This window comes from Polistes fuscatus, unplaced genomic scaffold, assembly GCF_010416935.1.
Source record: "Polistes fuscatus isolate 324 unplaced genomic scaffold, CU_Pfus_HIC Scaffold3, whole genome shotgun sequence".
In the NCBI taxonomy this organism is placed as follows: Eukaryota; Metazoa; Arthropoda; class Insecta; order Hymenoptera; family Vespidae; genus Polistes; species Polistes fuscatus.
The window spans coordinates 9,202,627-9,227,965 of record NW_025113107.1 but is presented as its reverse complement, the minus strand read 5'-3'; the positions used below and the strand labels follow the sequence as shown (position 1 = coordinate 9,227,965).

The following is a 25,339-nucleotide window of genomic DNA, read 5'->3' as shown; positions in this document are numbered from 1 at the left end:
ACTGAGTTAAAAGTACGAAGCGCAAAGTGCAAAACTCTCCCTTGTTCGCGTCGTGCCGGTGATATATAGCATTGCGCATGCGTGAATTGCTGACACGTATTACGTCACTACAGTTAGCTGTCAAATTTTTATTCATTTTTTTCATCCATTCATCTTTTGATTTTCGATTAAAATTATTTGATCTGTTTGTATATATATTTTGGTTTGATTATTACTATATTTTGAAAATGTTTTTTCATATATTATAGATTCCACGAAATCGCGGGAAAATTCGTCTTATTTGAATGTAGCTACGACGCGTAACATTTTTTCGATCAATTACCGTTCGTATTTAATATTTCTTTTGCAATAATTTTTAATTATTTGTATCGAAAATCTTATTATTGGTATTAATTGGGATTAAAGGAAGTTTTTTGATATAACTTACATGATATTCATCAGGTTATGCACTTGTAATAGTATTACGAATCTACAATTAATGAGGAAGTTGTTGATGGAACATCTAGATACGACACGCGCGATCGATCGATTCACATTACATGACGTGCAACTTCACACCATTTAGTGTAAAAAACGCTGTATTCACTAGGACACAATATTTTTTATTTTTAATTATCTTTTTTAGGATTGCAAGATCTTCTTCTTCTTAATCTATTACAATTTAATATTTATTTTAGCCATTTATGTTTACAATGTATACATCTTTTTATATTAAGGAACGAAGTATTTAACGATATTCGTGTAGATTATTATAAATATGTCCAGTTTTGTCCATTGACTGTCTCCAGATCATATATTCGTGTTTATTGTTAAATAAATTAAAGTTATGCTTGTTATCTAGGAGTTTGATGAAATTTAACAGAATACCCACCACTATTTGGATCTTTCTGTAATTCAAAATTATTCGTCGAAAGACCAAATGGTTTTAATACCATATTACCAAGATCTTTTAATTTACCCAACATTTCCGTCTTTAATTTTTCATTTCTTTCATTTATTAAAGGCGGTAACCTCTGAAATGATGTTAAAATGATAGTACATAATTTGAACGGTATAAAAATGCTAATAAAAACCTAATCAGACTTAGTAACTTACTCGAACTGCATAATTAGCTTCACTGTGACTAGAATCAAATGTTAAGATTTTTTTGTAATCTTCTAAAGCTTCATCTAATTTATCTGTCTCTTCGTATAATTGTGCTCTCCTAACGTAAGCTTTTACGTAGCTTGGATTTAATTCAATCGCTTTTGTACAATCAGATATAGCTGATTCCTTTTCGTCCTACAAAGATGCAACATCATAAATCAATCTAATGCACATATATTAAGTAAAATGGAGAAACAAATAAAAATTGATTAAAGAATACCAACCAAAGATTTTATTTTAGCCGCTGCCCTATTAGAATACAAAATAGCACGTTCTTTACTATATGTTAAAGGACACGTTTGTAAACCTTGCGTATAGAGGGATATAGCTTTTATATAGTCTCCGTCTTTGAAAGAAGTATTGCCTTCATTCTTGATTTTCTCCGCTTCATCTTTAAGAGTCTGTAAACAATAATTTACATTATAGTTATTTATATTAAAAAAAAATTATTCTCAAAATAAAAGGGAATAGGTAAAAGAAAATGTACTGACTACTTTCTCAGTCTCGCTGAGATTTTCTTCTCTTTTTTTAAGAAATTCTTCATCTATATTGTCAGCATTAATCTTCTTACTATCTGCATCGTCATTCTTCTTATTACCATTAGAATCATCGCGATTATTTAAATCTTTATTAGATTCCTCCGATAAACTACTTTGATTTCTTTCACTCGATTGATATCGAGTTTCTTTGGTTATTGAATTTTCATCGTCATCCACATTTATGGAACTTTCCAGATCTTTCGTAAGTTCTTCTATGATTTCCTCGTTAGTCTTTATGGTGCCACATTTGTTATCCATATTTATACTTTCTACTATTTTTACTTCAAACACGTTTTTTATTACAAGGTCGATCTTGTTATAGTTACATACACTTAAAGACAACGGAAATTATATGTCAAACGAAATAAAGGTTTTTTATGTTGACGATTTCATTTTATTCAACATGCTACCGATAGATGGTGCACTTTGTCACATTAACGCGCAATATTCACGGATATGAAAATCAATGATGGCCGTGTGCAACCTCGATACAACTTTGTTGCCCTCTATCGGAAATTATTGAAAATTAAACAATAGATCCAAATTTAAATATAATTCGTCCTATAGAAGAAATAGATTTTGCTGTATTCTTAAATAACACAAATTTTTATTTTATAATGAAATGAAACAAAATCTTTACAATGTTTATATCTTGCTATTCGTAATTTTTCTCATTTCTATTCTAATTTGTTTGGTTTTAGTTAAGAACATAAAAAACATTTATTTTCATTTAAAATTGCAAAACAATTTCTCCATAAAGTATAAACAAAATTAGCTGGACAAAACATTTCATTCTTTTTACTTATATTATTTTATTTTTAATAAAACAATAAATTCTCATTTTTCTCATATTTATTGATTGTAAGTTGAAATGAGAGTTTTATTTGTTCTATTCAACGTGAATTCTTCATAAGATGAAGGAATTAAATAAAATGATTTATAGATTTTAAAGAGATTTCTCGTATAATAGACGTTGGAACTTCAGAATGAGAAGAAATAGACTAGTTTTCATACTTGTTAATTCTTCCAATTTAATTCGTTGATGATCGTTTTATCTTATGTTAATATTTATCTTCCACTTTTGTTCTACGTAATTTCAAGTTAAAAAATAAAAAAGAAACGAATTAAAAAAATTTTAAATAGAATATTTTTCAAATAAATTCGAACGAACACTTTATTTTTCACCTTCATTTACTTTCCTCATAAAATTATCTTTTAATGAGTGTACATGAAAAACGATAATTAATGTCGAGATTAATATGAAGTTAACATTTATTTAATTTAGAATTAGGAATTGATTTAAAAAAAAAGCAAAAGTTTGAAAATAAAAACAAAAAGTAAATCTCATCGAATTCCTTTGACAATTATAAAAATTTGATGAATGTTGTAGTCAATTTATTGTATCGTTGTCCATCGGAAAAACTCAAAGGATTACAAGAAATATCACACGAGAGCGCTTTTAGTAAGAATGCATTAAACTAGGGCTGTCCTTTTTCTTGTTTTCCTCCCTACTTCGGTGTAAACCAGGTGGCTCATTTACATGCCAGACGATTCGCGAAGGGATGGACGCGTGTATAATGGCCTTAAGGTTCATCACGAGATGGTAGTATAAAAAGAAAAAAGAAAAAGTAACAAGAAAGAAAGAACCACTTCGAAACCTCCTTTCTCTTTTTCTTTTTATTCATTTTTTACCTTTTTCTTTACTTCCTCAACAGTGTTCTCGCCCACGTTCTTCTTCTTCTTCTTCTTCTTTCTAACAGAGCGTAATTTACGTCTACTTTTTACACGTATTTACCGTATCGTTCGTGATTTATATTGCTCGGAGATAATTAAGAATTCTCGAGATTTTAATCCCCCCTCCCTCCCTTCACCTTTCCGTCACTCCTCATTCACATTTCATTCCTGTGAGTTACATAAAATACTTTGTATCGGTCAAATGCTTTATGTGCGTGATATCTATTTATAATATTTCTTAACTTTAGAAACGTTTCGCGCAAAGAAATATTATTTTGATTTTAGAAGAAGAATATTTAAATTTAGTTTTGTGCTATGTCAAATATGCTTGTACTACTTGTCTTTATTTTTTTTCTTTTCATGCAAATCAGCTTAAAAAACAAATAACATTTTGTTTAAATTTCATACAAAAATTACTAATCGAATAATAAGAAAATTCAAATAGAAAATATTATATTCTTTTTCTTTTTGATATTTTTAATTAATTTTAATTAATTTTTAAAAATCATTTTTTAAAATCATGTGTGTAATAGAATAACAAATATTTTCTTTTTAAATACGCGAAGGAAGTCTCATGTCCGAGATGCTTTACATATTTCTTACAAGAACGTTTCTTTCTTTTTCTTTTTTTTCAAATGGTGTCGTAACACTTAAAAAGAACATTCATTTTATTGTTGCTACAATGTCTTGAAGTGGTTGAAGCGCGTGTTAAACGACGCGTTTACTTTTATCTTGACAGTAAGATTTTTTTTTACTCTATTTTTGTTTTTTTATATTAACGCTCACAATCGATCAACGAGATAAAAGCACGAAAATAAACGTATAAAATTTCGATTTCCATCAATACACTATTTAAACGAGTACTACAAACAATAAACGAGACTTTATTTTTCAATTCATCGATTGTGTGCGAAACAATTCCTTGATGCGAACCTTTTTTTATCTTTTATTGACTTTCAGTAGGAAGATTTATATATTGTTTTTGTGAGGGGATAGAGGTGAGGGTAGGGGTAGTCAGCTTTTCCTTTTATTTTTTTTCGAATAAATTCATTGATCAACTTTGCGCAAACTTTGTAATGAACAATTCATTCCATACAACAGAAAATGTTTAGAAATTCTAAGCAAGCCTAATATGTCCGAGTTCTTTCGACTACTATTATAATTGTATATGAAAAAAATATGTGAATATTGAACTTACCTCGATATATATTCTTCAAAAAAACACGTTCGTAGTGTGTAGAAGCAGCATACAAAACTTACACAGCATTAGGCTTTTGCAAACCGAGATATGTAACGTTGAAACGAATTGTCTGCTTCGAAGCGTCCAACCGTTCAATGCAAAATGAAAACTTGAAAACCGTTACAAGTATGCATACCGAAGGGACGCCCTCATCCCTACATTAATACCTGGATACGCACAACGAATTCCAACGAGTGCGAGAGACAGATATCCCTCTCTCTGCTTAATATCTCAATGATTCATAGGACTGTCACGTTTTCTTTAAATTTAGAATATTTTCAATAATTTTAAGACTCGAATTAAAATTATGTACATGATTGAATGTCCTCATATTGTAATGTGAGAATTAAAATTATGTATGTAATTGAAATTTCTGAACAAAATTTGACGGAATTAAAATATGATGTGTACTTAATTTTAATTTAAATATTTAAAGTATGCACATAATGAGAAAAAATTGGCAATGAATATTTTGCGTGGACACAATAAAAATTCCGTGCTATTAGAAAATTTATTTCAAATAATTGAATTATTATAATTGAGGTATTTCAATGTGATTTTGAAATGAATTTTTGCGTGTGAAATAGCACACACGCAATCGTAGTATAATTTAAATTTATTGAATTTAAATTCAAATTATTTTGTGGCCCATTCAATGTGATTTCTTTCTCACCATCGATACGTACCTAAATATTATATTATTGAAACAATACGTTTTTATATAAAAATACTTATAAATATTTTAATGTATACATATGTTATAAAAAAAAAAGAAATAAAATTGCAAAATAGATACATATATGTAAATATATACGCAATTACTTACATATTGTATGCACACGTGTACCATTGTTGTATCATTTCTCACAAGAAGCTATTTTAGTTTCATTTAAGTTCCATTATAAAAAGCGACATGATATTGGAGGATTAGTTCGTTGAAAGAAATAATGAGAAATGATGGCAACCAAAGTATACACCGCGATTTAGTTTACATTTTCGTCTAGACTAATTAATCAATTGATTCGATTAAATGGAAGAATTCGAAATCGATTCGTCTTGAAAATGTTTCTTCTTTATCTAATGTAAGAAAATAATGTAATTTTATTGATTTTATAATATTTCTTGTAATAAAGAAACATTTAACTTTTAATAAATATCATTTATTAAATAAAATAACGTAAATATAACGTCTAAAGAAAATTTTTAATAGTTACATAGTAATATTTTTTTATTAACAATTGATACATTTTTGTATGAAATGAAAATTGAATGAAAAACTAATGTAAGTAGTTAGTTACAATTGCGAATAAAATAATATGAAATATAATTTTGTATCTACGTGCAGGTTAATTATGGATCGAAGGTTAAACGCATTTATCTTTTAATTATTAAATTTGTCTCGAAGGACTCGTTTCAGAAAGGAGACCATGAAAAAGGAACCAGCAAGACTATTTACTTACTTTATCAAAATGTATGCGAGTCTAACTTTCACGATTCGAATTTCTATAGTAAACGAGGGAAAGGGATAAAGAAAGTGTATGTAAGAAGGAGGGCTAACAGTACTCACTTGAGACCATTTTCTTTCTTGGACGATGGTAACGGTGCGCGACCGTAGCGGATCGACTGTGAAACTAAGAACATTTTCTATCTTTTTTCAACTTTTTTCTATCTTTTTCTAGTTTACACTCACTTTGTTCTTTGTGATACATTTTCTAAAGAGAAATCCGTGAGGAATCGAGGTTCTTTCGAAAGAATTGTCGATAAAAACTCTACGTTGCTTCACCAAGAAAGTCATTTCTTCGAAACGCCATTTTGAAAACCTTCTCTGCCATTTGAAAGACTATTTCATTCCAATCGAATCTACTAAGATTAACGATACGAAAAATTTAATCGCGATTGAATTTCTTTGATTACTTTTGTTTAAGGGGGGGGGGAGAGATGCAGTTAGGATTTTCAAAAAATGGATTTGTTTTTTTTCCTGCATTTTCTTGAAGTATGATGTTTCGAAAATATTCTCTGAAAATTTCAAGTTAATTCGATGAATAGTTTCCGAGATATTCTAGAATTGATAGGTACCGGACGGAAGCAGCAAATAGATTCTCAGCGTATAAAGAAGGCTGAAAAACGCGCATACGATAATTTTCAAAAATTTATAACTCAAAAACTATGAGCTTTAGCAAGATTTTGTATAGAATACTTTCGTTTTGAAATTGCCCAAAATATAAAAAAAAATTTATTCATCCATTCATGTAAAAAAGAAGAAAATAAAAAGAGAAAGAAAGAAAGAAAGAAAGAAAGAAAGAAAGAAAGAGACAACAGTTTTTTCGATGAAAAGTAAGAAAAATTTCCATTGTCTTCCATTGAAAAGGGGAGTTGAAATAAACAATAAAAGTAAACGTGATTTTGATGTCCATCATTTTTAACTATCGCCATATTTTCGCATCTCGAAGAGAACATTTTTATCTTTTTTCGGTTTGGACACCTTAATTTAAGCGTGTTCGTTAATGCAAGAATGTTGTAACGCCAAACGGATTATGCAAACATACACGCAAAATACACATTATGCGATAGGCGTAATGTCAGGGCCACTTAAAAAATTTAGTCAACGATATCAAGACCCTAATGGTATGACAAATTGCCGTGAAAAATGTAACACGACCTGTGCTTATCGCTTAACTTTTTCCCCCTACCCCCGGGCTTATTATTTGTTCTTCTTCACTGGAACAATCGTACGTAAAACACGATAGCTCATTGATAAGTAACTTCCATTAAAACGAGAGAAAGAGAGAAAGAGAGAGATTTATTGACATTCAAATCTTTAACAAATGCAATGAAGAATATTCCCAGGAAATACATTCTAAGAACCGATATTTCTTGACTGCAATCTCGATAATTAAATTTTCGAAGAAAATGCTATCAATTTATTTATTAATAAATATAATAATAATTTAACAGCTATTACGGTATTTTTTCTTTATTTATGGACTAAAAGAAATAAAGGAAAGAAGAAAAAGAAAACGAAATCGAAAATAAATTAAATTAATAAAGTTGTAAAAAAAAAAATAAATATAAAGATTTTATCGCAATTGTTTATAGTTGATAATCGATAAGATGGATCGGGTTTGAAATGGTGAAAACAAAAAATTAGTAGTTGTCTGTTCCTACTCTTTAAAAGAAGGGAACCGGAAAAGTAAGAAGCGGAAGAAGATGACGACGACGACGACGACGACACAGTCATTCAGGTGTGTTGGAGTACTTAGGCTATTTTGAAAGTCGAAGTAACACGAAGAAGAAAGGAAGGGGTGGTGAAAAAAGGGGTGAGAAAGAACGTAACACGACTATTCTACCTCCCACCCTCATTTTCCCACAATTCAAAGTTCTGATTGGTCCGTCTTAGTATGACGTCACCGCGCCACCATCCTATGTATAAGTTGAAGCACGCGGAGCGTCAGTTCAACACTGTCCGTCGGCTCGAGTTCGTCTCAACTTGGAGGACAACGAACGGGGGACATCATCTTTATACTTTCCTAGAAGGTTCATCCTCACCTTAATTCGAATTTTCAACTAGATCCTCTTTGAGACTGATTTCTCAGACGGGAAGGAAGAAACTGAACATTGACGGACAACGTTTAATTTCTTCTACTATTTTAACATCGAAAGGTAAATTTTGTATTGTCTTTTTTTTGTTTTTTTTTTTAAATATTTTTTTAAGCATTTTTTTAATTTTAATCAATCATTTTTTAATTAGATGAATTGTTAAATGACAAAAAATAAAATATTTTAAAATAAGAAAAAAAAAATATATATAAATTAATTGACGGTGTGTAAAAATGTTATAACTAAAATATCGATTAAGAGCCTTTTTATAAAGATATAAAGAAAAATTTCATAGAAAGTGACGAGATTGGGTCAACCAATGAGTGTTACTATAATTTACATGGGCGTTAATTAAACGAATCGGTTGGCGATCAACGAATTTCGCGTTTAATGATCAGTGTTATGTCATATTCATATTCGGTTGTCTTAATTGATATATATATATACCATGTATATACATTGATAGAAAGATCAGAGAATAATTATCGAATTAATTGTTACATTAGAATGTATACATAAGTTCATCACGAAATTGATTGTTAAACAAATCTATTCGTTTTCAGTATTTTCGTTGAATATGAAATATTTTATTTTGATAACAAGACCTTTTTTCTTTTTGATCATATTCGATTAAAAAATGAAAATTAAATAAAGAAAATGAAAAAAAGAGGTAAATTGGTTTTGGCCCAAGGTAAATTGCGTGTAAATGAAATGAAAATTTCTCTTCGAAATAAACAATAATAAAAATTAGATAATATTCAACATGCACGAATGAAAAAGAGAGAGAGAGAGAGAGAGAATGTAATAATATCGCGTAGATGGAAATAATGTTTATTTAATTAAATGAATTGTTGAAATGAGAAGAAAACAAGTATTGCGTTATTTAATATCGTAAAAACCAAGTTTGCCGCGTTTATCAGATATCACTGTTGGAGTGATCGAAAATAAACGATTTGTGTGATTTGAAAGAAATTACAAAAATATTGGAGCACGCCAATTATATAATAATGAATTTTATCATCCGTTAAAATGTGATTTTAATAGTATCACGAAAAGCTTCAGCTTCCGACCGGATAATCGATTGAATCGCGGTGAAGCAACAGGCACTCCAATGAAATCAAAAAGTAGAAGATACCAAACGAGAGACAGATGTTGGTACACTCAATATTGTAATTATTGATCCTATCGATAATCACGGTCCACGTATTTTTGATTAAATCGTGAAAGACGATCATCGTCAATAAGAAATTAATCTAATTTGCAAAATTAATCACTTTACTAACCGATCTTTCAATTTTTCCGCCATCCTCGAATATAACTGGAATTTAACTTTTTTAATTATTATTCCAATCGAATTAAGAATAATTAAAGTAAAGAGAAAAATAAAAAGCTTTCGGGTCAATATTTCGTTGATTTGTCCAAATTCCAATCAATTTTAATGATTTGACATTTTTACTTAATAATGATGAAAATGACGGATAGAAGAAATTTGTGAAAAGTACGGAAGATACGTACGTTTATGTATACTTTGTGTAAAAGTAGTTTCCGTTAAATTTCCCAAAAATGATTTAATTTTCAAATTTCAAGGCGTTAGTTAGATATTCGTTTGTGGCAAAACCTTTAACCATTGTTTCTATTGTTCCGAGAAACAACATAACTTGATCGAAAAGAGAGAAAGAGAGGTAGGAAGGAAGGGAGGGAGGGGAGTTGTATGTCATGCTCGCACAGCTGGTGGTTACCTGATGGTTTCGTTACCACCCCCGCGGTAAGAATGTTTCCAGTTAGACGCACGAATGATATTGCGATTAATTTATGTATGTCGCCGGTTCCACCGATTGTAACTTTCTATCCAGTATACGTTCAAAATTAATCGTCCCACGGTTCTGTAAACTTGTCTTTATTCTAATCAACTTCTTCTTTCGAGGCTTGAATGACGAACCAAAATGTTGCTTGGTAATTTCATCGATTTAATAAATTAAACTAGATAAAGAAAAAGATTAAAAGTAACCGTGTTGAAATTTCTTGTGTAACGATTTAATAAATAATTTGCCTATCTTTCATCTTTTAATTGTTCTTTTTTTTCTTTTCTTCTTCTTCTTCTTCTTCTTTCCAATCTTGCAATTTAAATTTCTTCCATTTCTTCATTTCTATGAATAAGAGCAAATTAATAATTGGACTGATTAAAAAACAATTATAAGTTACTTGTAAAGATGTGTTCAATTGTTTTAAAATAAAAAAAAATGCAGTCTATAAGATTGATGTTAATTGAAATATAAGTTTTTATACTATAATTATTCGGAAATATTTCTTTTTCTATTAATTCCCTTTTATTCCTTTTTATAAGAAAGTAACTATGAAACATTTGAAAAGAATGATTAATGTATAATTGAAAAAAAAGCTTTTAATTTAAATATTTATTTTGAAAACGGTATATATTCATTTCTTTCCTGAGAATATTAATTAGTTAGATAAACTCATCTTTTGCAAGAATAATTAATGATTTTAAATTGAATTATGTTTGACGAACTAGTTCGAACGAAGTTATTTGTTGACTTTATTTTCAATAATTGAAGAAAGTTCTTTATTTTAGAAAACTTTAGTCTACTTTCCAAAACGTTTACATTGTTTTTACACACATTTTCTTCATTTTTTGATATTATATATTATAGGTTATCAAAAATTCATTTTACTCGTGAAATCTTTAATGTTATTTACACGTATCGGAATATTTCGTATTTTCACAGATTAACGAATTCTTCTGCCATTAACGTTAGTTCTTTCTTTCTTTTATGCATCATTCATTTTTTTGTTCGCCATTACTGATATTCAAATTCCTGGAATTTTTTCGAAAGTGTTTTGTGGTTAAAAACGTTGGCAAATATTAGAATTAATTTTTAATCTTAGTACGTTACTGTTGATCGTTCGTGACGATGCAAAGAATCTTGTTCGTGTCGTTTCGAGCAGAAAAAAATGGATTTTTTACTAGAAGTCGTTCTCTTTTCATTCGCTGCAATTGTATTTCATACTTTGTCTGTATGACTTTTCAAAGGATCAATAAAGCATAGAATATTACATGGTAAGCTATTAAAAATTAATACTTGACTTCATTTAATATTTTTCTAAACAGTTATTTCACAATAAATTATTTTTAGATATATCTATAATAAAAAAATTATAAGCTAATTTGCCAATAAATAAATAATTTTTTAATTTCTTTATTAATAATAAATACATTTTTTTCTAAATAAAGAATTGAAATTTTCGAATAAACGAAAAAATGTTCTCGTATATTATTTTTTAGTCATTCTAATTTATTAATTATTTGTTTTACGGTTTAAACAGATATCGCAAACTAAAATAATTATTTTTCAATACTTTACAATATTTGTTTCATTTTTTTTTTATACGATAAAGAATAAAAGAATAAATAACTCGTTGACACTTTTTAAAAGTAAAATCATATGTTTACGCATTACGTATCATTTATTTCTATTTGCATTTATTGACATTTTTTTGCTGTGAGAGATTCTTTCCAACTTCACGGACTTTCTCGTCATTTACGTATGTATATGCATAACAGTCGATCGTAGTGTGTTCCTGCACGAACCTACAAAGCACCAGACGAAACGATATTTATCTTTCTCTTATACATGGTCTTGCTTTTCTTTCACTCGACACTAATGTACAGACCACAACTACCATCAGTTTTACCTCTTTACCACCCTGTTTTACTTCCTAAGCCGTTTGTGATATCACGTGAGGTTTTACACTTGAAACAAATGTTCGTATTTCTTATCCTTTCTTCGAAGAATTCTTTATATCACGGTACTTTTACAACATTTTCGACAAAGTTCCCTACGAGATTGAATTAAAATAAACACAATGACAACAATTCATCTACCAAGAGGTTCAATTTTACGTTAAGTGAATAATCAAACAATTAAAATTATTCTAAAGATTGACCGGAAAAAATTATATTTTGTTAATAGCCACAATTTTGATTTTCGAATTAAACAAAAAAAATCTTCGTCACATTGATTATTTTCTCATTCTAATATTTTTTCTACGTTTCACTTAAATCCTATGTTCATATTGAATATTTCATATTTTATATTTCATCCTATTAAGAAAATGTATTTATTTATATAATCTAGTTGAATATTTAATCTTAACATTTTTAACTTAATGACTAAGGTGAAACCAAAAAAGAAAAAAAGTGACGAGCGTTCTATCGTAAAGTCAACTTAAAACGGAAAAATTCTCTTCGTTCTTGATTTTTCGAAATATATCGGGGAATATATTGTCTATTCTTCATGCATGTCTCAAGAGCGTTCGTATATATTTTTCAAGAAACATAAGGACTTTTCTGGTGACGTATCTTTATTATTTCTCATAGATATTTCTTCTCTTATTATATTTTTTTCAAGGACAAAGATAAATGTATCTTCTCTAGATTAGATGTTATCTTACTTAGTAATGCAGTTAATACTATGATATTCTTTCAATTAACTCGAATATCTTCTTTCTCTCTCTCTCTCTCTCTCTCTCTCTCTCACTATCTCTCTTCTATTTTCTCTATCTAAGCGTACCCTCGAGAATTTTCATTAAGTTTTCCAGCTAAATAAACGTTCAACGACAATTTTATTAGCCCTAACTGCTTAAGTTTGTACTCGGGAAAGGACGAAGCAAGCAATGTTAACTAGCGCATGCGATGATATAAAATTAATAGAAAAGGAAGAAGATCACGATAATTGTAAGCAGTTTCGATCACCAAACCTTACTTGAATTTGTCTGTCAGAGACAACATTGACTCCTATCACTTGTCGTAAGGAACCGTTTCTTTTTTATTTCTTTTCATTTCTTTCGCTTTTATTTTATGTTCCCGGGAGTCGCGTTAAATTAGCCGAGAAGCTTTTTAAAAAGAATAGCTGTGTTTTTAACGAATTATAAAACGGATACGACTTCTTCCTTTCTTTTTTCTTTTCTTTTTTTCTTTTTTTTTTTCGTCCAATTACTAATACGAAACGTTTTATTCATGGAACACGTTTGGTGTTAATTATTTTTCTATTCCGTTCTACTTTACTTTCTTTTCCAAATTGATTTATAACTTTAACTGATAGTTAAATCGGGAGACGGGGAAAGAGGGAGAGAGAGGAGGTTGGGGGGGGAAATGTAGGATAAACTAATTCACATTTGATATATTTTCTCTTCGACTCCGAGATACTTTATTTCCAAAAGGAGGACGCAAACAACAACTTGGAGACAATTTCTAAGTATATTACTGTTTCTATTCACATACTTTTTCCCTTCTTCTTCTTCTTCTTCTTCTTTTTCTTCTTTCCCTTCATTGTAAATTTCTAAGAAGAGAAGAAAAGACTTTCTTCAATTATAATTCTATTTTAAACTTTTGATCATACATGTTCAAATTCGTTTCTTCTTTTTTTTTTTTTTTGTTTATCTAACTAAAAATGACGTAATTATATTTCGAAGAAAAGAAAGAATAATAAATAAATCATATGATTTTATTTTTATTTTATACTTTCTTTCAATTTTATATATTTTTTAACAAGATAATTAAAGTAATAATTCAATATAAATAGAGGGAAAAAAAGGATTCAAAGGAAAATGAGATTCCATTTCGATATGAAAACTTTCTTGTAGTTTGAACTAACACAATCGTAACTGACGAATGGGAGAAGAAACAAAGGGAGAAAACGCGTGATTGTATTAGTGCACTTGTTGAACATCTCTCTCGTTGTCTTTCTTGCTTTCTCGTTTTGTATTAGAATTTTGTTCGTGTTAGTAACAGAAGTGGTAAGCTTCGAAGAAAAATTGACGAATGCCAGATCAAATATTTTGAACGATGTTACATTTACATGCTCGTTTGTTGCTTTATTCTTTCGTTCATTCATTCTTAGATACATTCGTGTATGCTGTCTTGTTAAACCAGAATCGATAAATCGAGAACGAAGTAGTACGAGTCGACGTATACACGGACTACTTCACATATAAACTCGGTGCATTACTATATATATATATATATTTTTTTTTTTTCTTTTTTCCTTCTTTCACATTTTTCTCCAAACAAATCCACGTATATTTATCTTATTATTAATTAATTTCATTATAATATATTTCATTAATAATAATTCTATTGGTACATATACGATTATAGAGTTAATATTGTGTATAATAATATGGAAGAATTTCATTTTCAATTATAATTTCGTGAATAAAATTACGATAAATTTTCTTTTATTTATTTTCTACAATATTTATTCCAAAGTGTTTGTATAATCTGTTTTTATTATCTTTGATTTGTTTAAATTGTAGGATTTATTATACACGTACAATTTTCAAAGAAAATACTATAATCGGATATTAATATTTTTCTTTTAAATATCGAAATTAGAAAATATTTGATCAAGTTAATCGATAAATAATAAATTTATTATATTTCTTCCTCGAATATTTCACGTTTAATGGGAATTCGTATTTATCATCGACTAATAATCCGAAAAATATTTAGAGAATTGTTGATACCAAGAGTTCTCAAGCAGCGTCGTTTAATGTGCGTGCGTTAACATATTTGAGAGTAATATATGAGTGTGGAATGTATGTAGGATTTAAAAAGAGGAAGTTATTCGAAGGGTTGACACGTCAATTTCATAAATCATCCAAGAGGGCAACAGGGAAAAATACGACGTATTGTGGATTTGCACAAAAAAGAGATTTTACAAAGGGACTTGTGAATATCTTAGCCTATCATTCAAAAATATAAAGCTTCGTTCTTAGACGAACATATCTTATTTCGTATCATCGAGTAGTACAATATAATACGAAACCTAAAATGAATTGGTCGCATCAAGGGGTTATATCCAGTTGCGAGCGAAAAAAACACGTTTTTTTATGAATTTTTTTTTGAAAGATCTTTTATTTAACATTTATATAAAAAATATGTACATATAGCAAAATTCTTAAATTTTAAGATCCTGTTGTTCGATTTCAAAAATATAATATCGTACTGCTCCTGTAGGCGATCTCCTGGAGGTCTTCCAAAAAAAGGTGTCCTGCGGTGAGCACGATATCTTTGGTTTGGATCATGTAAAATGAAAAAATTTAGCAAATTTCTTTAGTCGATAGATGAGTACAGGTATTAGAACGAAGAAATAATAAAAATTTTGATTTTTGACAAAGTGGCGTCTATTTGAAAAAAATGTTTCGTTTTTGACTGAAATTTTCGTTCCAGATTGTTAAAAAAAAAATAATAATCATTTTTTTAAATTTTATTCCTCCATTAAATACCTGAGGAATATATCTAAGAAGATTGTGTAAAAATTCGAAACCGATCGGTAGAGCCGTTTCGGAGAAATCTTGAACACCGGGTTTGAAAACACTGTTTCGAGAAAAACGCGTTTAAAGTTTCCAAGAGACGTTTACATCTAATTAAAAATTTTTGTTTGCAACTTACATGGAGTGAAGAATATTTCCCGGATCGACTAGAAATTTTTAGAGAATATACTTAAACATATATACATTCCGAAAATGCAAAGAAAAAAAAAGAATCGATTTTTTGAAAATTCTAACTGGATATAACCCCTTAAGGAAGCTAATAAAAAATACAAAATTTTTCACAATTTATTATCAAAGACATTTCAAGGAAATAAATCACGGAAAGGAAATTTATATCACGTTATTTTTACTTATTAAGAATACAATACAATACACGAGATAATCCGTGGAATAAAATTTTCTTTAAAAAAGAGTTTAAGAAATTTTATTTTAAGAAGTGCAGCTTCGTAGCTCGGATTATTCAAAGAAATTCCTATATTTCTTTTTTCTATACATATATTTATTTCAAGCTTTCAAGCGTGCAAATTTTACATTTCGTACTGTTGCGTTGCCATCGGTTTGTAAAGAAAAATCCATTCATTTTTATACACACGCGTACACAACTGAAATAATTAAAAAGAGTATATATTTTATTTCAAATGGTATTGAATTTTTCCACAAATAGACATTCAATTTTATAGAATTTATTTCAAATTCCTTTTACATTTCTTTTTCACATTCTCTTTTGTAAAATTTACAAAACTCAAAGTATATTTTTCAATCGAAAGTACGAAATGTCACATTTTTAATGTAACAATTATTCTACGATATTAATTTAAATCAAAACTTATGAATGTGATATCAGAGGAAAATATCGATGAACTTTGATAATATAGCTGAAAAAGAAATTCTTTCTATTTTATTATGTAAGATTTATTTATATATATTTATTTAATTTATTTAATATTTAATAAGGTTTAATTTGATACAATGAGAAGAGATAGAATAAAATAGTAAGTATCTATAATCTAAATTAATAATTAATCAACTCGTTGTGTGTTACGTGTTACTTTAAAGGTCGTTAATTAAAGGAAGATATCGTTGTATTTAATTCTTCGTTGCCGTCGTCTTTCGTCGTTTTCGTCTTCTTTCACAAACAAACCACTCGTCGTAGAAACAATACAATATCAAATGCGCCCGCTGGTCTTTTTCGTCGCCTATATATATTCATCATTCCCCCCTCTATCGTTTTTCGTTATTTCCTTGCATTCTTTCTCAAAATTTCCCGACCATTTTTGATCATAAAAAATCTAGATCCATCCTTTACTTCCGGATCGGAAATGTTGGGGAGGTTTCGGTACGACAAAACATTAGGTAACAGATTCAAAAACAAAACACACGCGTTTCCGATTTCTTTCATTCCACAATAAACTCTCACACACTCATACCTATATCACCACACACATGACAAATAAAGAATAAGATTTCCTTACGGTAGGTGTGCTTATAAGAAAATCGTTCACACTTCTCGAATTTTCTCTCACCGTCACACTCGGCCGTTCTGACAAAATATAGTATATCTGTCCTCAGTATTCAACTAATCTTACCACCTTCGTCCAAAATTTGTACGTCTTTCTGAATCCATGGTTCGAAAATAAAATAGTAATCAGGAATCTTCTTAGTAGAGGGGTTACCCCTACGGTGCTCGTTGTAAAAAGTGGGGAGAGGGACTTTTCCCCGGTCGATCTGACGCAACCAGCTTTTCGATTTTCCGCATTTCCTTTCGGTTGAAGTACAATTACCGCACTTCCATTTCCGCGACATTGCCTTATTACTTCGAATTGATAGTCTCTTCACCAATTTCACCGTTTTATTCACTACGAAATTCCCTTGTTCGTGTGTTCGACGAACGATTTGTGTCTGCAACGCGTTAGGTATTTGTATTAACACGTCATCGTTCATATCCTCATACAAAATGTCATTCTTTACGACATAACCGCTTAACTTATTTTCTTTAACATTATTAATTACTTTATGCAAACTTTCGTCTTTACGCTGCGCACTTTTCGGCTCGGCTTTAAATCTGCTTAATCTGATTGACAAGCGAGAAAGCTGCGTCCTACGCTATCACGTCAATTGATAAGCAATTGAATTTACAAGAAAATAAACACATATATAAAACAAATCAAATTTTGAAAGATTTTTTCTCTAAATTGGCTGGCCAGTTCACCGAAATATTTTACCGAAAGAATACCTTAAAGGTATACTACAGATATATGTCAAAGCTCGTAAAAATCCGTTGGTATTCAACTGTAATTTCTTCTTGTTAGATAAAATCAGTAAGGCAAATCGTACAAGATAATATTAAAAAAAAAAAAGAGGCACACGATGAGGTACCTTTTTATATCAAGAAATTACTGATCGTTTAAAGGGTCTCGATCCAGCATGAAAAATGGCGGAGGTCGTATCTTGAAATGGTCGGCACGAGGAGATTTCAACGCGGTAAGAAATGAAATATCACAGGCTTTTGTGAAAAATGAAAGAAGTAGTATTCAAGGATCGTTCTATGACAAATAATAAAAATAAATGTATGTGTATATACACATATACATACGTAAACTGTACCTAATTTAAGATAGGACCTAATAAGGAACGTCGCAATATTTTTACAAGTAAATAACCTACATTATTTAAAATTATGCAAAAGATTTCATTAAAAAGAAAATGAAAAACGATCATTAATATGAAAATTTTGTAAAAGTTTTTGACAGGCAAGTTAAAAAGTTAAATTCTTCAGAGATTCATAATTCTTAATTCAATATATTTTTCGTTTCTTTTCTGAAAGTAATTTTATAACCATAACTATTCCCTCGACAACCACCCTGTTCGAAGGTTGGTTAAAGTACTTGACAAATTTGAGTCACCGAATTGGGTTAACAATACGATGAATTTTTACTGTATGTTCTTAACTTGGGTCCAATCAATCCTCAAGGATAAATATTCGGTTCTTGTAATGAAATTTTACGGGATATTCAAGTATGCGTTAGGACTGTATATGTATGCATACACAACGATATAAAAGTATCTACTCAGGATTCAAAAATAAAATGTTAAGATCGTCGAATGTATATTGAGTTGTTACGAATTATTTTCCTTATTTTTATTTTCTACTTATCGAATTGAGTATACATTACATATCGATCTTTTTTCTTTTTTTTTACTACGATAGTCACCATTTGGCGATAAAACGAGGGGATCCTTAATTGGAAGTTGGTTAGAAATTTACGTAGAAAATCGTGGATTAAGGCCAGATCGAAGCTTAACTTCTCTTGGTAAATACAATTTCTAGGCTCTTAACCTGTAATCGTAATAAGCAACAGTCAAGTTTTCTCATTGCTGTTAACCTGCAACCAATCCAAACGGTAATTGGCTGCTACTCGGTTATTGGATGGATGTATTCAACCTTTTAAATACGCAAATAGAATAGCTTGGAGAAGGTTACGTGTAATAAAAGAAATACCATTTCGAATGACAATAATAAAGGAAGCTCACCATGTACGAAAAAGATACAAAAATAAAAAATAAAAGTTTTTTTTCTTATTTAGAAAGGTCCAACATATTTATTATACATAATCGTTTCTTATGGTATATTGATTTTTCTTCTTAATCTGTTCGCAATTTGGAGAAATCTTTTTTATTATAAATAATCAACACACGAACACAAGTAATATTTGATTTTCATATTTTTTAAGCTACGCGATTTTAAAAATTTTAGAGAATGTTAAATATTTTATACACAAAGTAACTTGTTGAAATTTTTAATATATTTTTTTTTGCCCAATATTGCCATTGACGAAGTATATTAATTATGCATTATGCGTGCTGCTAAGTTTATTAAATTAGCTTGGAGAATTTATAATATTTGTAACGTTCGACGAGTATCTAATATATACAAAAGTAATTAATAATTCTATAGCATCGGATAGGATTCTCATAACAGTAAGAACAGAAGACTTCGTATATGTTTCCGCAGCCATTGATTAAATCAGTTTTAATGGACTTCGCCAATGTATTAAACTCGTCTACTAGTTTAATACATTGGCAATTCATGCGTTCACATGATCCCTCTGATCACTGATATATTAAACTTGTTTGTGAGTTCACGTGTTGTATGATAAACGCAAGATAAAATTTTCCATCGATATGCAACGCGTAAGATTAATTTATTAACACTCATTGAAATCGTTAATCATGGGTTATAATATCTTTGTGGTCTATTCTTTTTCTCTTGTTTAGGATGCATTTATTTTATGCATTGATCTTGTAAGGAAACGTTTCAAGTGAAATATTGCTGCGATTCTATTAAAGATAAGAAAAAATAAATTAAATTGTTAATTATTTTTTGATTAAAGTACTGACCCTCGACAAAGAATCAAATTTATTTTGATTTTTCTACATTTTCGTAATCACATTTTCGTTTCCGAACACATTTACGAGATAAATATTTTTTTTATAATTATTTCTATAATTTATTTTTTTTCCCGTAATATATTTTATATACGAATAATTTGCATAAACTGAGAAACGGGTGTACAGTAATTTATTTTTCTCTCTCTTCAATTCATACAAATTATTTTACTTTAGCTTATCGTTATTTCTCGTACGATACAAATTTCATCTCTGGTTTTTATCTTTGATTAAGATTTGTTTAAAAAGGACTCGTTCTTTACACGACCGTGTCATCAATTTTAGACGGATAAATCTAAAAAGAAGAAAAAAAAAGTGCAAAGAATAAAACACGAAAAAGAGGAGGAGATCGGATGAAAGGTAAAAAAATTCGTTGATAAATTTATTAAACTTTCTTCTTCTCCTCTTTTTCTCTTTTTTTTTTTTTTTTTTTTTTTAATCTCTCTTATCCATCGATCGGTTCGGATTACACGCTATGTGTTTCGTAAAGAAAGTGTTTTCAACTCAACCAGATTTCAACCAGATTCTAATTACTCTTTCTCGTGATTTTTACTAATGTCTTTTTTAACGTTCCGTGAAAAATGTTGGAAATAATAATTAACGAAATAAAAGAAGTAACTCGATATACTTCTCAATTAACTTCCGATTCATTACTTCGTTCATTGCAATTTTGTTTCGCGTTCTTTCTTTTTATTTTTTAGATAAAAAATAAAAAAGTAAATAAATAAAAATAGTTGGTTGATTTTGATTACAGAACAACGTTACAGTAAAAACGTTTAGGTACAGAACAACGTTAAAGTAAGTAAATTTCCCTTATTGTTTTACAAAAGAGTTTCCATTCACTACGTAAAATGGTAATCTAAATTTGATCGAAAAATGGCGAACGTTCAAGTAAATGATCGAACTTAAATACATTTATTGTTTCTTTCTTTTATTTCTCTTTCTTTCTTTCTTTATTTATTTCTACCTTTTCTTTTTGATTTTAATGGTATACTGAAGAAATTAAAAATAAGAAAGATGGACTAAAAAATTGATCGGTAAAATGTGCTATTACGTATGTAATCGGAGCGTAGGTGCGTTATCGAAAGGTTTCGGGTGTCGAAGATAAAATGAGAATGAGATAAATGTAAATTTATGGGAGAACGAATTTTGTACGAATGTATTACTGTTCTTATGCGTCACAATTTGACAAGAACACAATGCAGAGAAATGAGTTATAGGAATTGAACCAATTTCTATAGGTGAATAATAATGATAATAATAATCGAAAGAAGACAAAAGATGAAAGATAAATAGGTATATACTAGGATCAAAATAGAAACGAAAATTAAAACGAAAGAATCGCAAAATTTCATCATTATTAGAAAATGTGGGTATTATTTATAAATTGTAATTATATCAACGTTAAAAATCAATTTTGTGTGTATGTAAAAATAGAATATAATTTTGGGATGTAAAAAAAATGATACGAGTTGAAATATATCGAGCAGCGATAGAAAAATCATTTCCCATCGGACATCAAGCATATTTATTCTTTTTTTTTGTTCGGTCAAAATCACGAAAAAAAATATGCTACGTTATTCTTGTTAACAATTCGTCCGTCTCCATTAAACGTTTCCGTTATATCATCGCGTAAAAAACGAGAAAGTATTTAATCGAATTTTACGAAAGCCCACCACGGTGCTGTTTCGTACGTGTTATTACGATAACGCGTATAAGAATTTATTTTTCTCTCTTTCTATCTGTCGACTGGAATAAAGATGGGTCATTACGATTGTAAATTATTTTACGATCTGGAACGAAATTTTTTTTTTTAGCGATGATGGGACACTATGAAGGGGCTGTTAATCTATAGAATTCTGAATATTGAAACATATATTAAAAAAAATATATTAAAAATAGAAAGAAAAAAATAAACCATACATTATTTATATCTACGATATAAACAAAAGAAATAAAAAGAAACGGGGATGAATAATTTCGAAAAGAAGAATAAGAAGAATGGAAGTCGAAGGTAAAAAGCATGAGATAAGAAATTTAAAGAGAAAAGTAGTATCTCGTAAATTGTACGCATCAATTTTACGACGGGAATCTTTGGAAACAATGAACAATGTCTTCCCTATTTGAAACTTTCAACGATGACGGGAGTAATATTCTTGTGACTTTATAAACAATATATTCTTTGAATAAAAGAAAAATATAAGAGACACACGAATAGAAATCTATATTGTCAGATGTCTGTCACACTTTCTATGATAATATGAGAAATTTAAATCGAAAAGGATACCCATAAGGTTGTTTAATTTACGAGTATTACGTAGAAACTTGGATTATTCTCTTAGGAGTTATTCGGATGTGTTGTTATAAATATATGTAGGTGTGTTAGTATAACGGAAATTGGTATTCATGTATTTGCTGTGCGTGGGAAAGAAGTGGCTTTTATGTTTATATTTAAACATTTATGTTTTACATTTAATTTTTTGTTTTTTTTTTTTATTTATTACATTTACGTTTTTCCTCTTTTCGCATCGGCGTTTGATTTTACAATTTTCTCGATCAGTTCTTGCAAGTTATTCTGATTATTTAACTAATTTAAATGATAATAAACGAATTCTGGAAAAAGAGGAGAATTTATTCTAACAATAAGTGGACGATTTTAACTATTTCAATCTTTCAATTATGTAGTTTTGTTACACCAATTGATGCAAAGATCGATTTAATTAATCTATGGTTAGATGACCGATTATTTATCATTTCGTTATATTTTATTACACTTTTGTAAAAAAAATAAAACATGCCTAAAAAGAGAGAAACATTATTTTTTCTCGTGTAAATCAACACGAACGTGTTTGTTTTTTCACCGTGCGTATGCAAACATATATACACCAATATACCATATATTTTTTTTAACACGATGTAGGTTAATCAACTTGACCTATTATTTTTAACAGCTTTTTACTGTTTTCTTTTCTCAAACATTATTTTCGGTTTTATAATCGTGATAAATATTATCAATTACGATCAAATTGATATAAATTAATTTTTGTTTTGTTATTATTAATATTATTTATCTTATAACGCTCGTTTTATATATTTAAATATAATATACATGAAATAAAATGAAAATACATGATTACATATTTAACAATAAAGTTTCCTATAAAGTTATGGTAATTTTGAACATTTGAATGTTTAATTTCGAGCGTTTTAAGCAACTTTATTATATTGTCAACAACAAAAATTTCAAGTGGTCTAAACATCGTGATAGGTGTTAAAATAAAAAGAACAATTTCATTTCAATAAAAAGTTATAGCGAGCGAAGACTTTTCATTTTATAGTGATTGCGTATGACACTCCCAGCGGTTATGTCTAAAAAAGAGCCGATGGAACAAAGGGTCGTTGAAACGTTTCTTTCTTTCTTTTTTTTTCTCTTTTTTTTTTTTGTTATTCATCACGATTCCTGTCGGCACTATATTCTCCCTCGTTTTATCTTCAATACAAAACCATTTGAATTTTACCCGTTACGTTCGTTTGTTCATTCAGATTTTTGTAATAATAATACCACGGAATATCACTTTCCAACGATTATTTTCGCCCATAATACTAAAGAAAAATAAACATAATAATCAATAATAATATATAGGATGTTTTCCGCGAATATCTGGATATATACATTTAGCTATGATTTCAGGGAGATTAAAAATTTCATGCAATTATACTTATGCTTGATATGATTTTACTTTTGAATTAGAGCTGTTTTTTTATTGAATCTATTGTTACATGATTTACATAGAAACTGTCCGAAGTGGACTTTAATGCATGTTTCAAAACGTTTTATCTTAGATCGTAGATCTTCTTGTTCGTTCAAAAATACTGAATGTTGTTTGAATAATTCGACAACATGAAATAAGAAGAAATAAATAAAATTATTGAATACATAAAGAATTATAATTTTAAAATACAGTCTGGCATATGATAATATTTTCTTATTTTCATTTACTTAAACCATTACTCAAATGATGCTTATACAACTTAAAATATCTTATATATAATATATTATAAATATATATATAAAAAGATATATATGAGAGTAAATAAAATTTACATGTTATCCCATTCGTAATTATTCGTAATTTTTGAATTACGTATTTCTAGAATTTTCTTGTCTTTCTTTATTTCGACCTCTTTTATCGTTCGTTATTGAAACAGATATAACGAGTATAAAACTGTTAATAAAGGTTTACGTTTAACGTCGACAAAAAAATAAAGAAAAAAAGACCTAAAAAAAAGAGGAAGAAAAAGAGAGCACGTTTCTATTCGAACAAGACAATAATAATTAGAGTGCGTAATTTGTCACGGTACTTTATCGCATATCATTAATTTTTAGCAAACGGTACGATAAACTCGTATTTTAATCACCTTATTAAATTGCGTGTAGGTGCTCGCGAGATTTTTCTTTTTATTATTATAATTATTTAATATCTTTATTCGTTAGTAACTAATGAGAGAGAGAGAGACAACGTACTCGAAACCTTTTCATCAATCGCAAAGCTGCTCGGGAAAATTGGTTTTAGACTGGCATGCATAGAAAATAGAGTTACAATATAATCGTTGTACATACTGCTACTTTGTGCATTCTATCGTTAAGAGAACGTCGTGCATAAATCATTTATGACAACGTTGATAATACTTTCTGTGGATTTCTCAAACCCATATGACACTTTCACACATCTCTCTTTTTTTTATATTTTAATCTTTATCTTCGTATGTAATGATAAGTAATTCGTTGAATTGGAGAAATTTTACTCATAAAAATAATTAAAATTTATTAATATTCATTCTGATTAATATATTGTAAAACCGAATCAATTTTATTACGACCGAGAAACGTATTTAAAATGTCGATGATCTTTTGATTAAAAAAAAGAAAAAGGATGACATGTATCGGGTATTATAAAAATGTTTTAATTCGGAAAATGGACAAAATTGATTTAATGATTTACTTCATATTATATATTTGTATTAAATTGTAATATAAATATCTTGAATTTTTCGACTGAAACCATTTTTATAATTAACGGCACATTTAAAGAAAAAAAAAAAAAAAAAAGAAAACGGCGCTCATTTTATCTCTTAGAGAGTTTTTTTTTCTTTTTTTTTTATTCATGAATATGGTAGCTTTAATTTGATCTCAATAAAGGAACACAATCCCTTTGAAGGTTTTGCAAACAAAAAAAATGTGAGTTTTAAGAGTACGCTACTGCGAGTAATATTACAGGGGAAA

General features: G+C 28.8%; 2 protein-coding genes across 4 annotated transcripts in view; one reads left to right on the top strand and one right to left on the bottom strand.

Annotated features, from left to right (window-relative positions):
• Positions 1-646: 646 nt before the first annotated feature.
• On the bottom strand, positions 647-2,126 carry LOC122519117 (tetratricopeptide repeat protein 1). Its single transcript, XM_043638372.1, has 4 exons — positions 1,638-2,126; positions 1,371-1,547; positions 1,096-1,281; positions 647-1,013 (listed from the first exon to the last, which is right to left on the bottom strand). The coding sequence occupies exons 1-4, from the start codon at positions 1,941-1,943 to the stop codon at positions 834-836; spliced, it is 849 nt and encodes a 282-aa protein (XP_043494307.1). The 5' UTR covers positions 1,944-2,126; the 3' UTR covers positions 647-833.
• A 5,978-nt stretch (positions 2,127-8,104) lies between these two features.
• The window catches only part of LOC122519112 (tachykinins), a 44,249-nt gene continuing 27,014 nt past the window's right edge, over positions 8,105-25,339 (top strand). For all 3 annotated transcript variants that reach the window (XM_043638362.1, XM_043638359.1, XM_043638360.1), the window contains exon 1: positions 8,105-8,319. The gene's annotated coding sequence lies outside the window, so the exon portion shown is untranslated. The remainder of the gene's footprint in view (positions 8,320-25,339) is intronic.

What these genes read in the sequence shown, in the direction of transcription:
- LOC122519117 (XM_043638372.1), bottom strand. Translation starts at nt 1,943, where the DNA reads ATGGATAACAAATGTGGCACCATAAAGACTAACGAGGAAATCATAGAA. An exon ending in TCAGCGAGACTGAGAAAGTA is followed by an intron (nt 1,548 to 1,637) that starts GTCAGTACATTT and finishes TATTGTTTACAG; the next exon opens with ACTCTTAAAGATGAAGCGGA. An exon ending in AAGCTAATTATGCAGTTCGA is followed by an intron (nt 1,014 to 1,095) that starts GTAAGTTACTAA and finishes ACATCATTTCAG; the next exon opens with AGGTTACCGCCTTTAATAAA.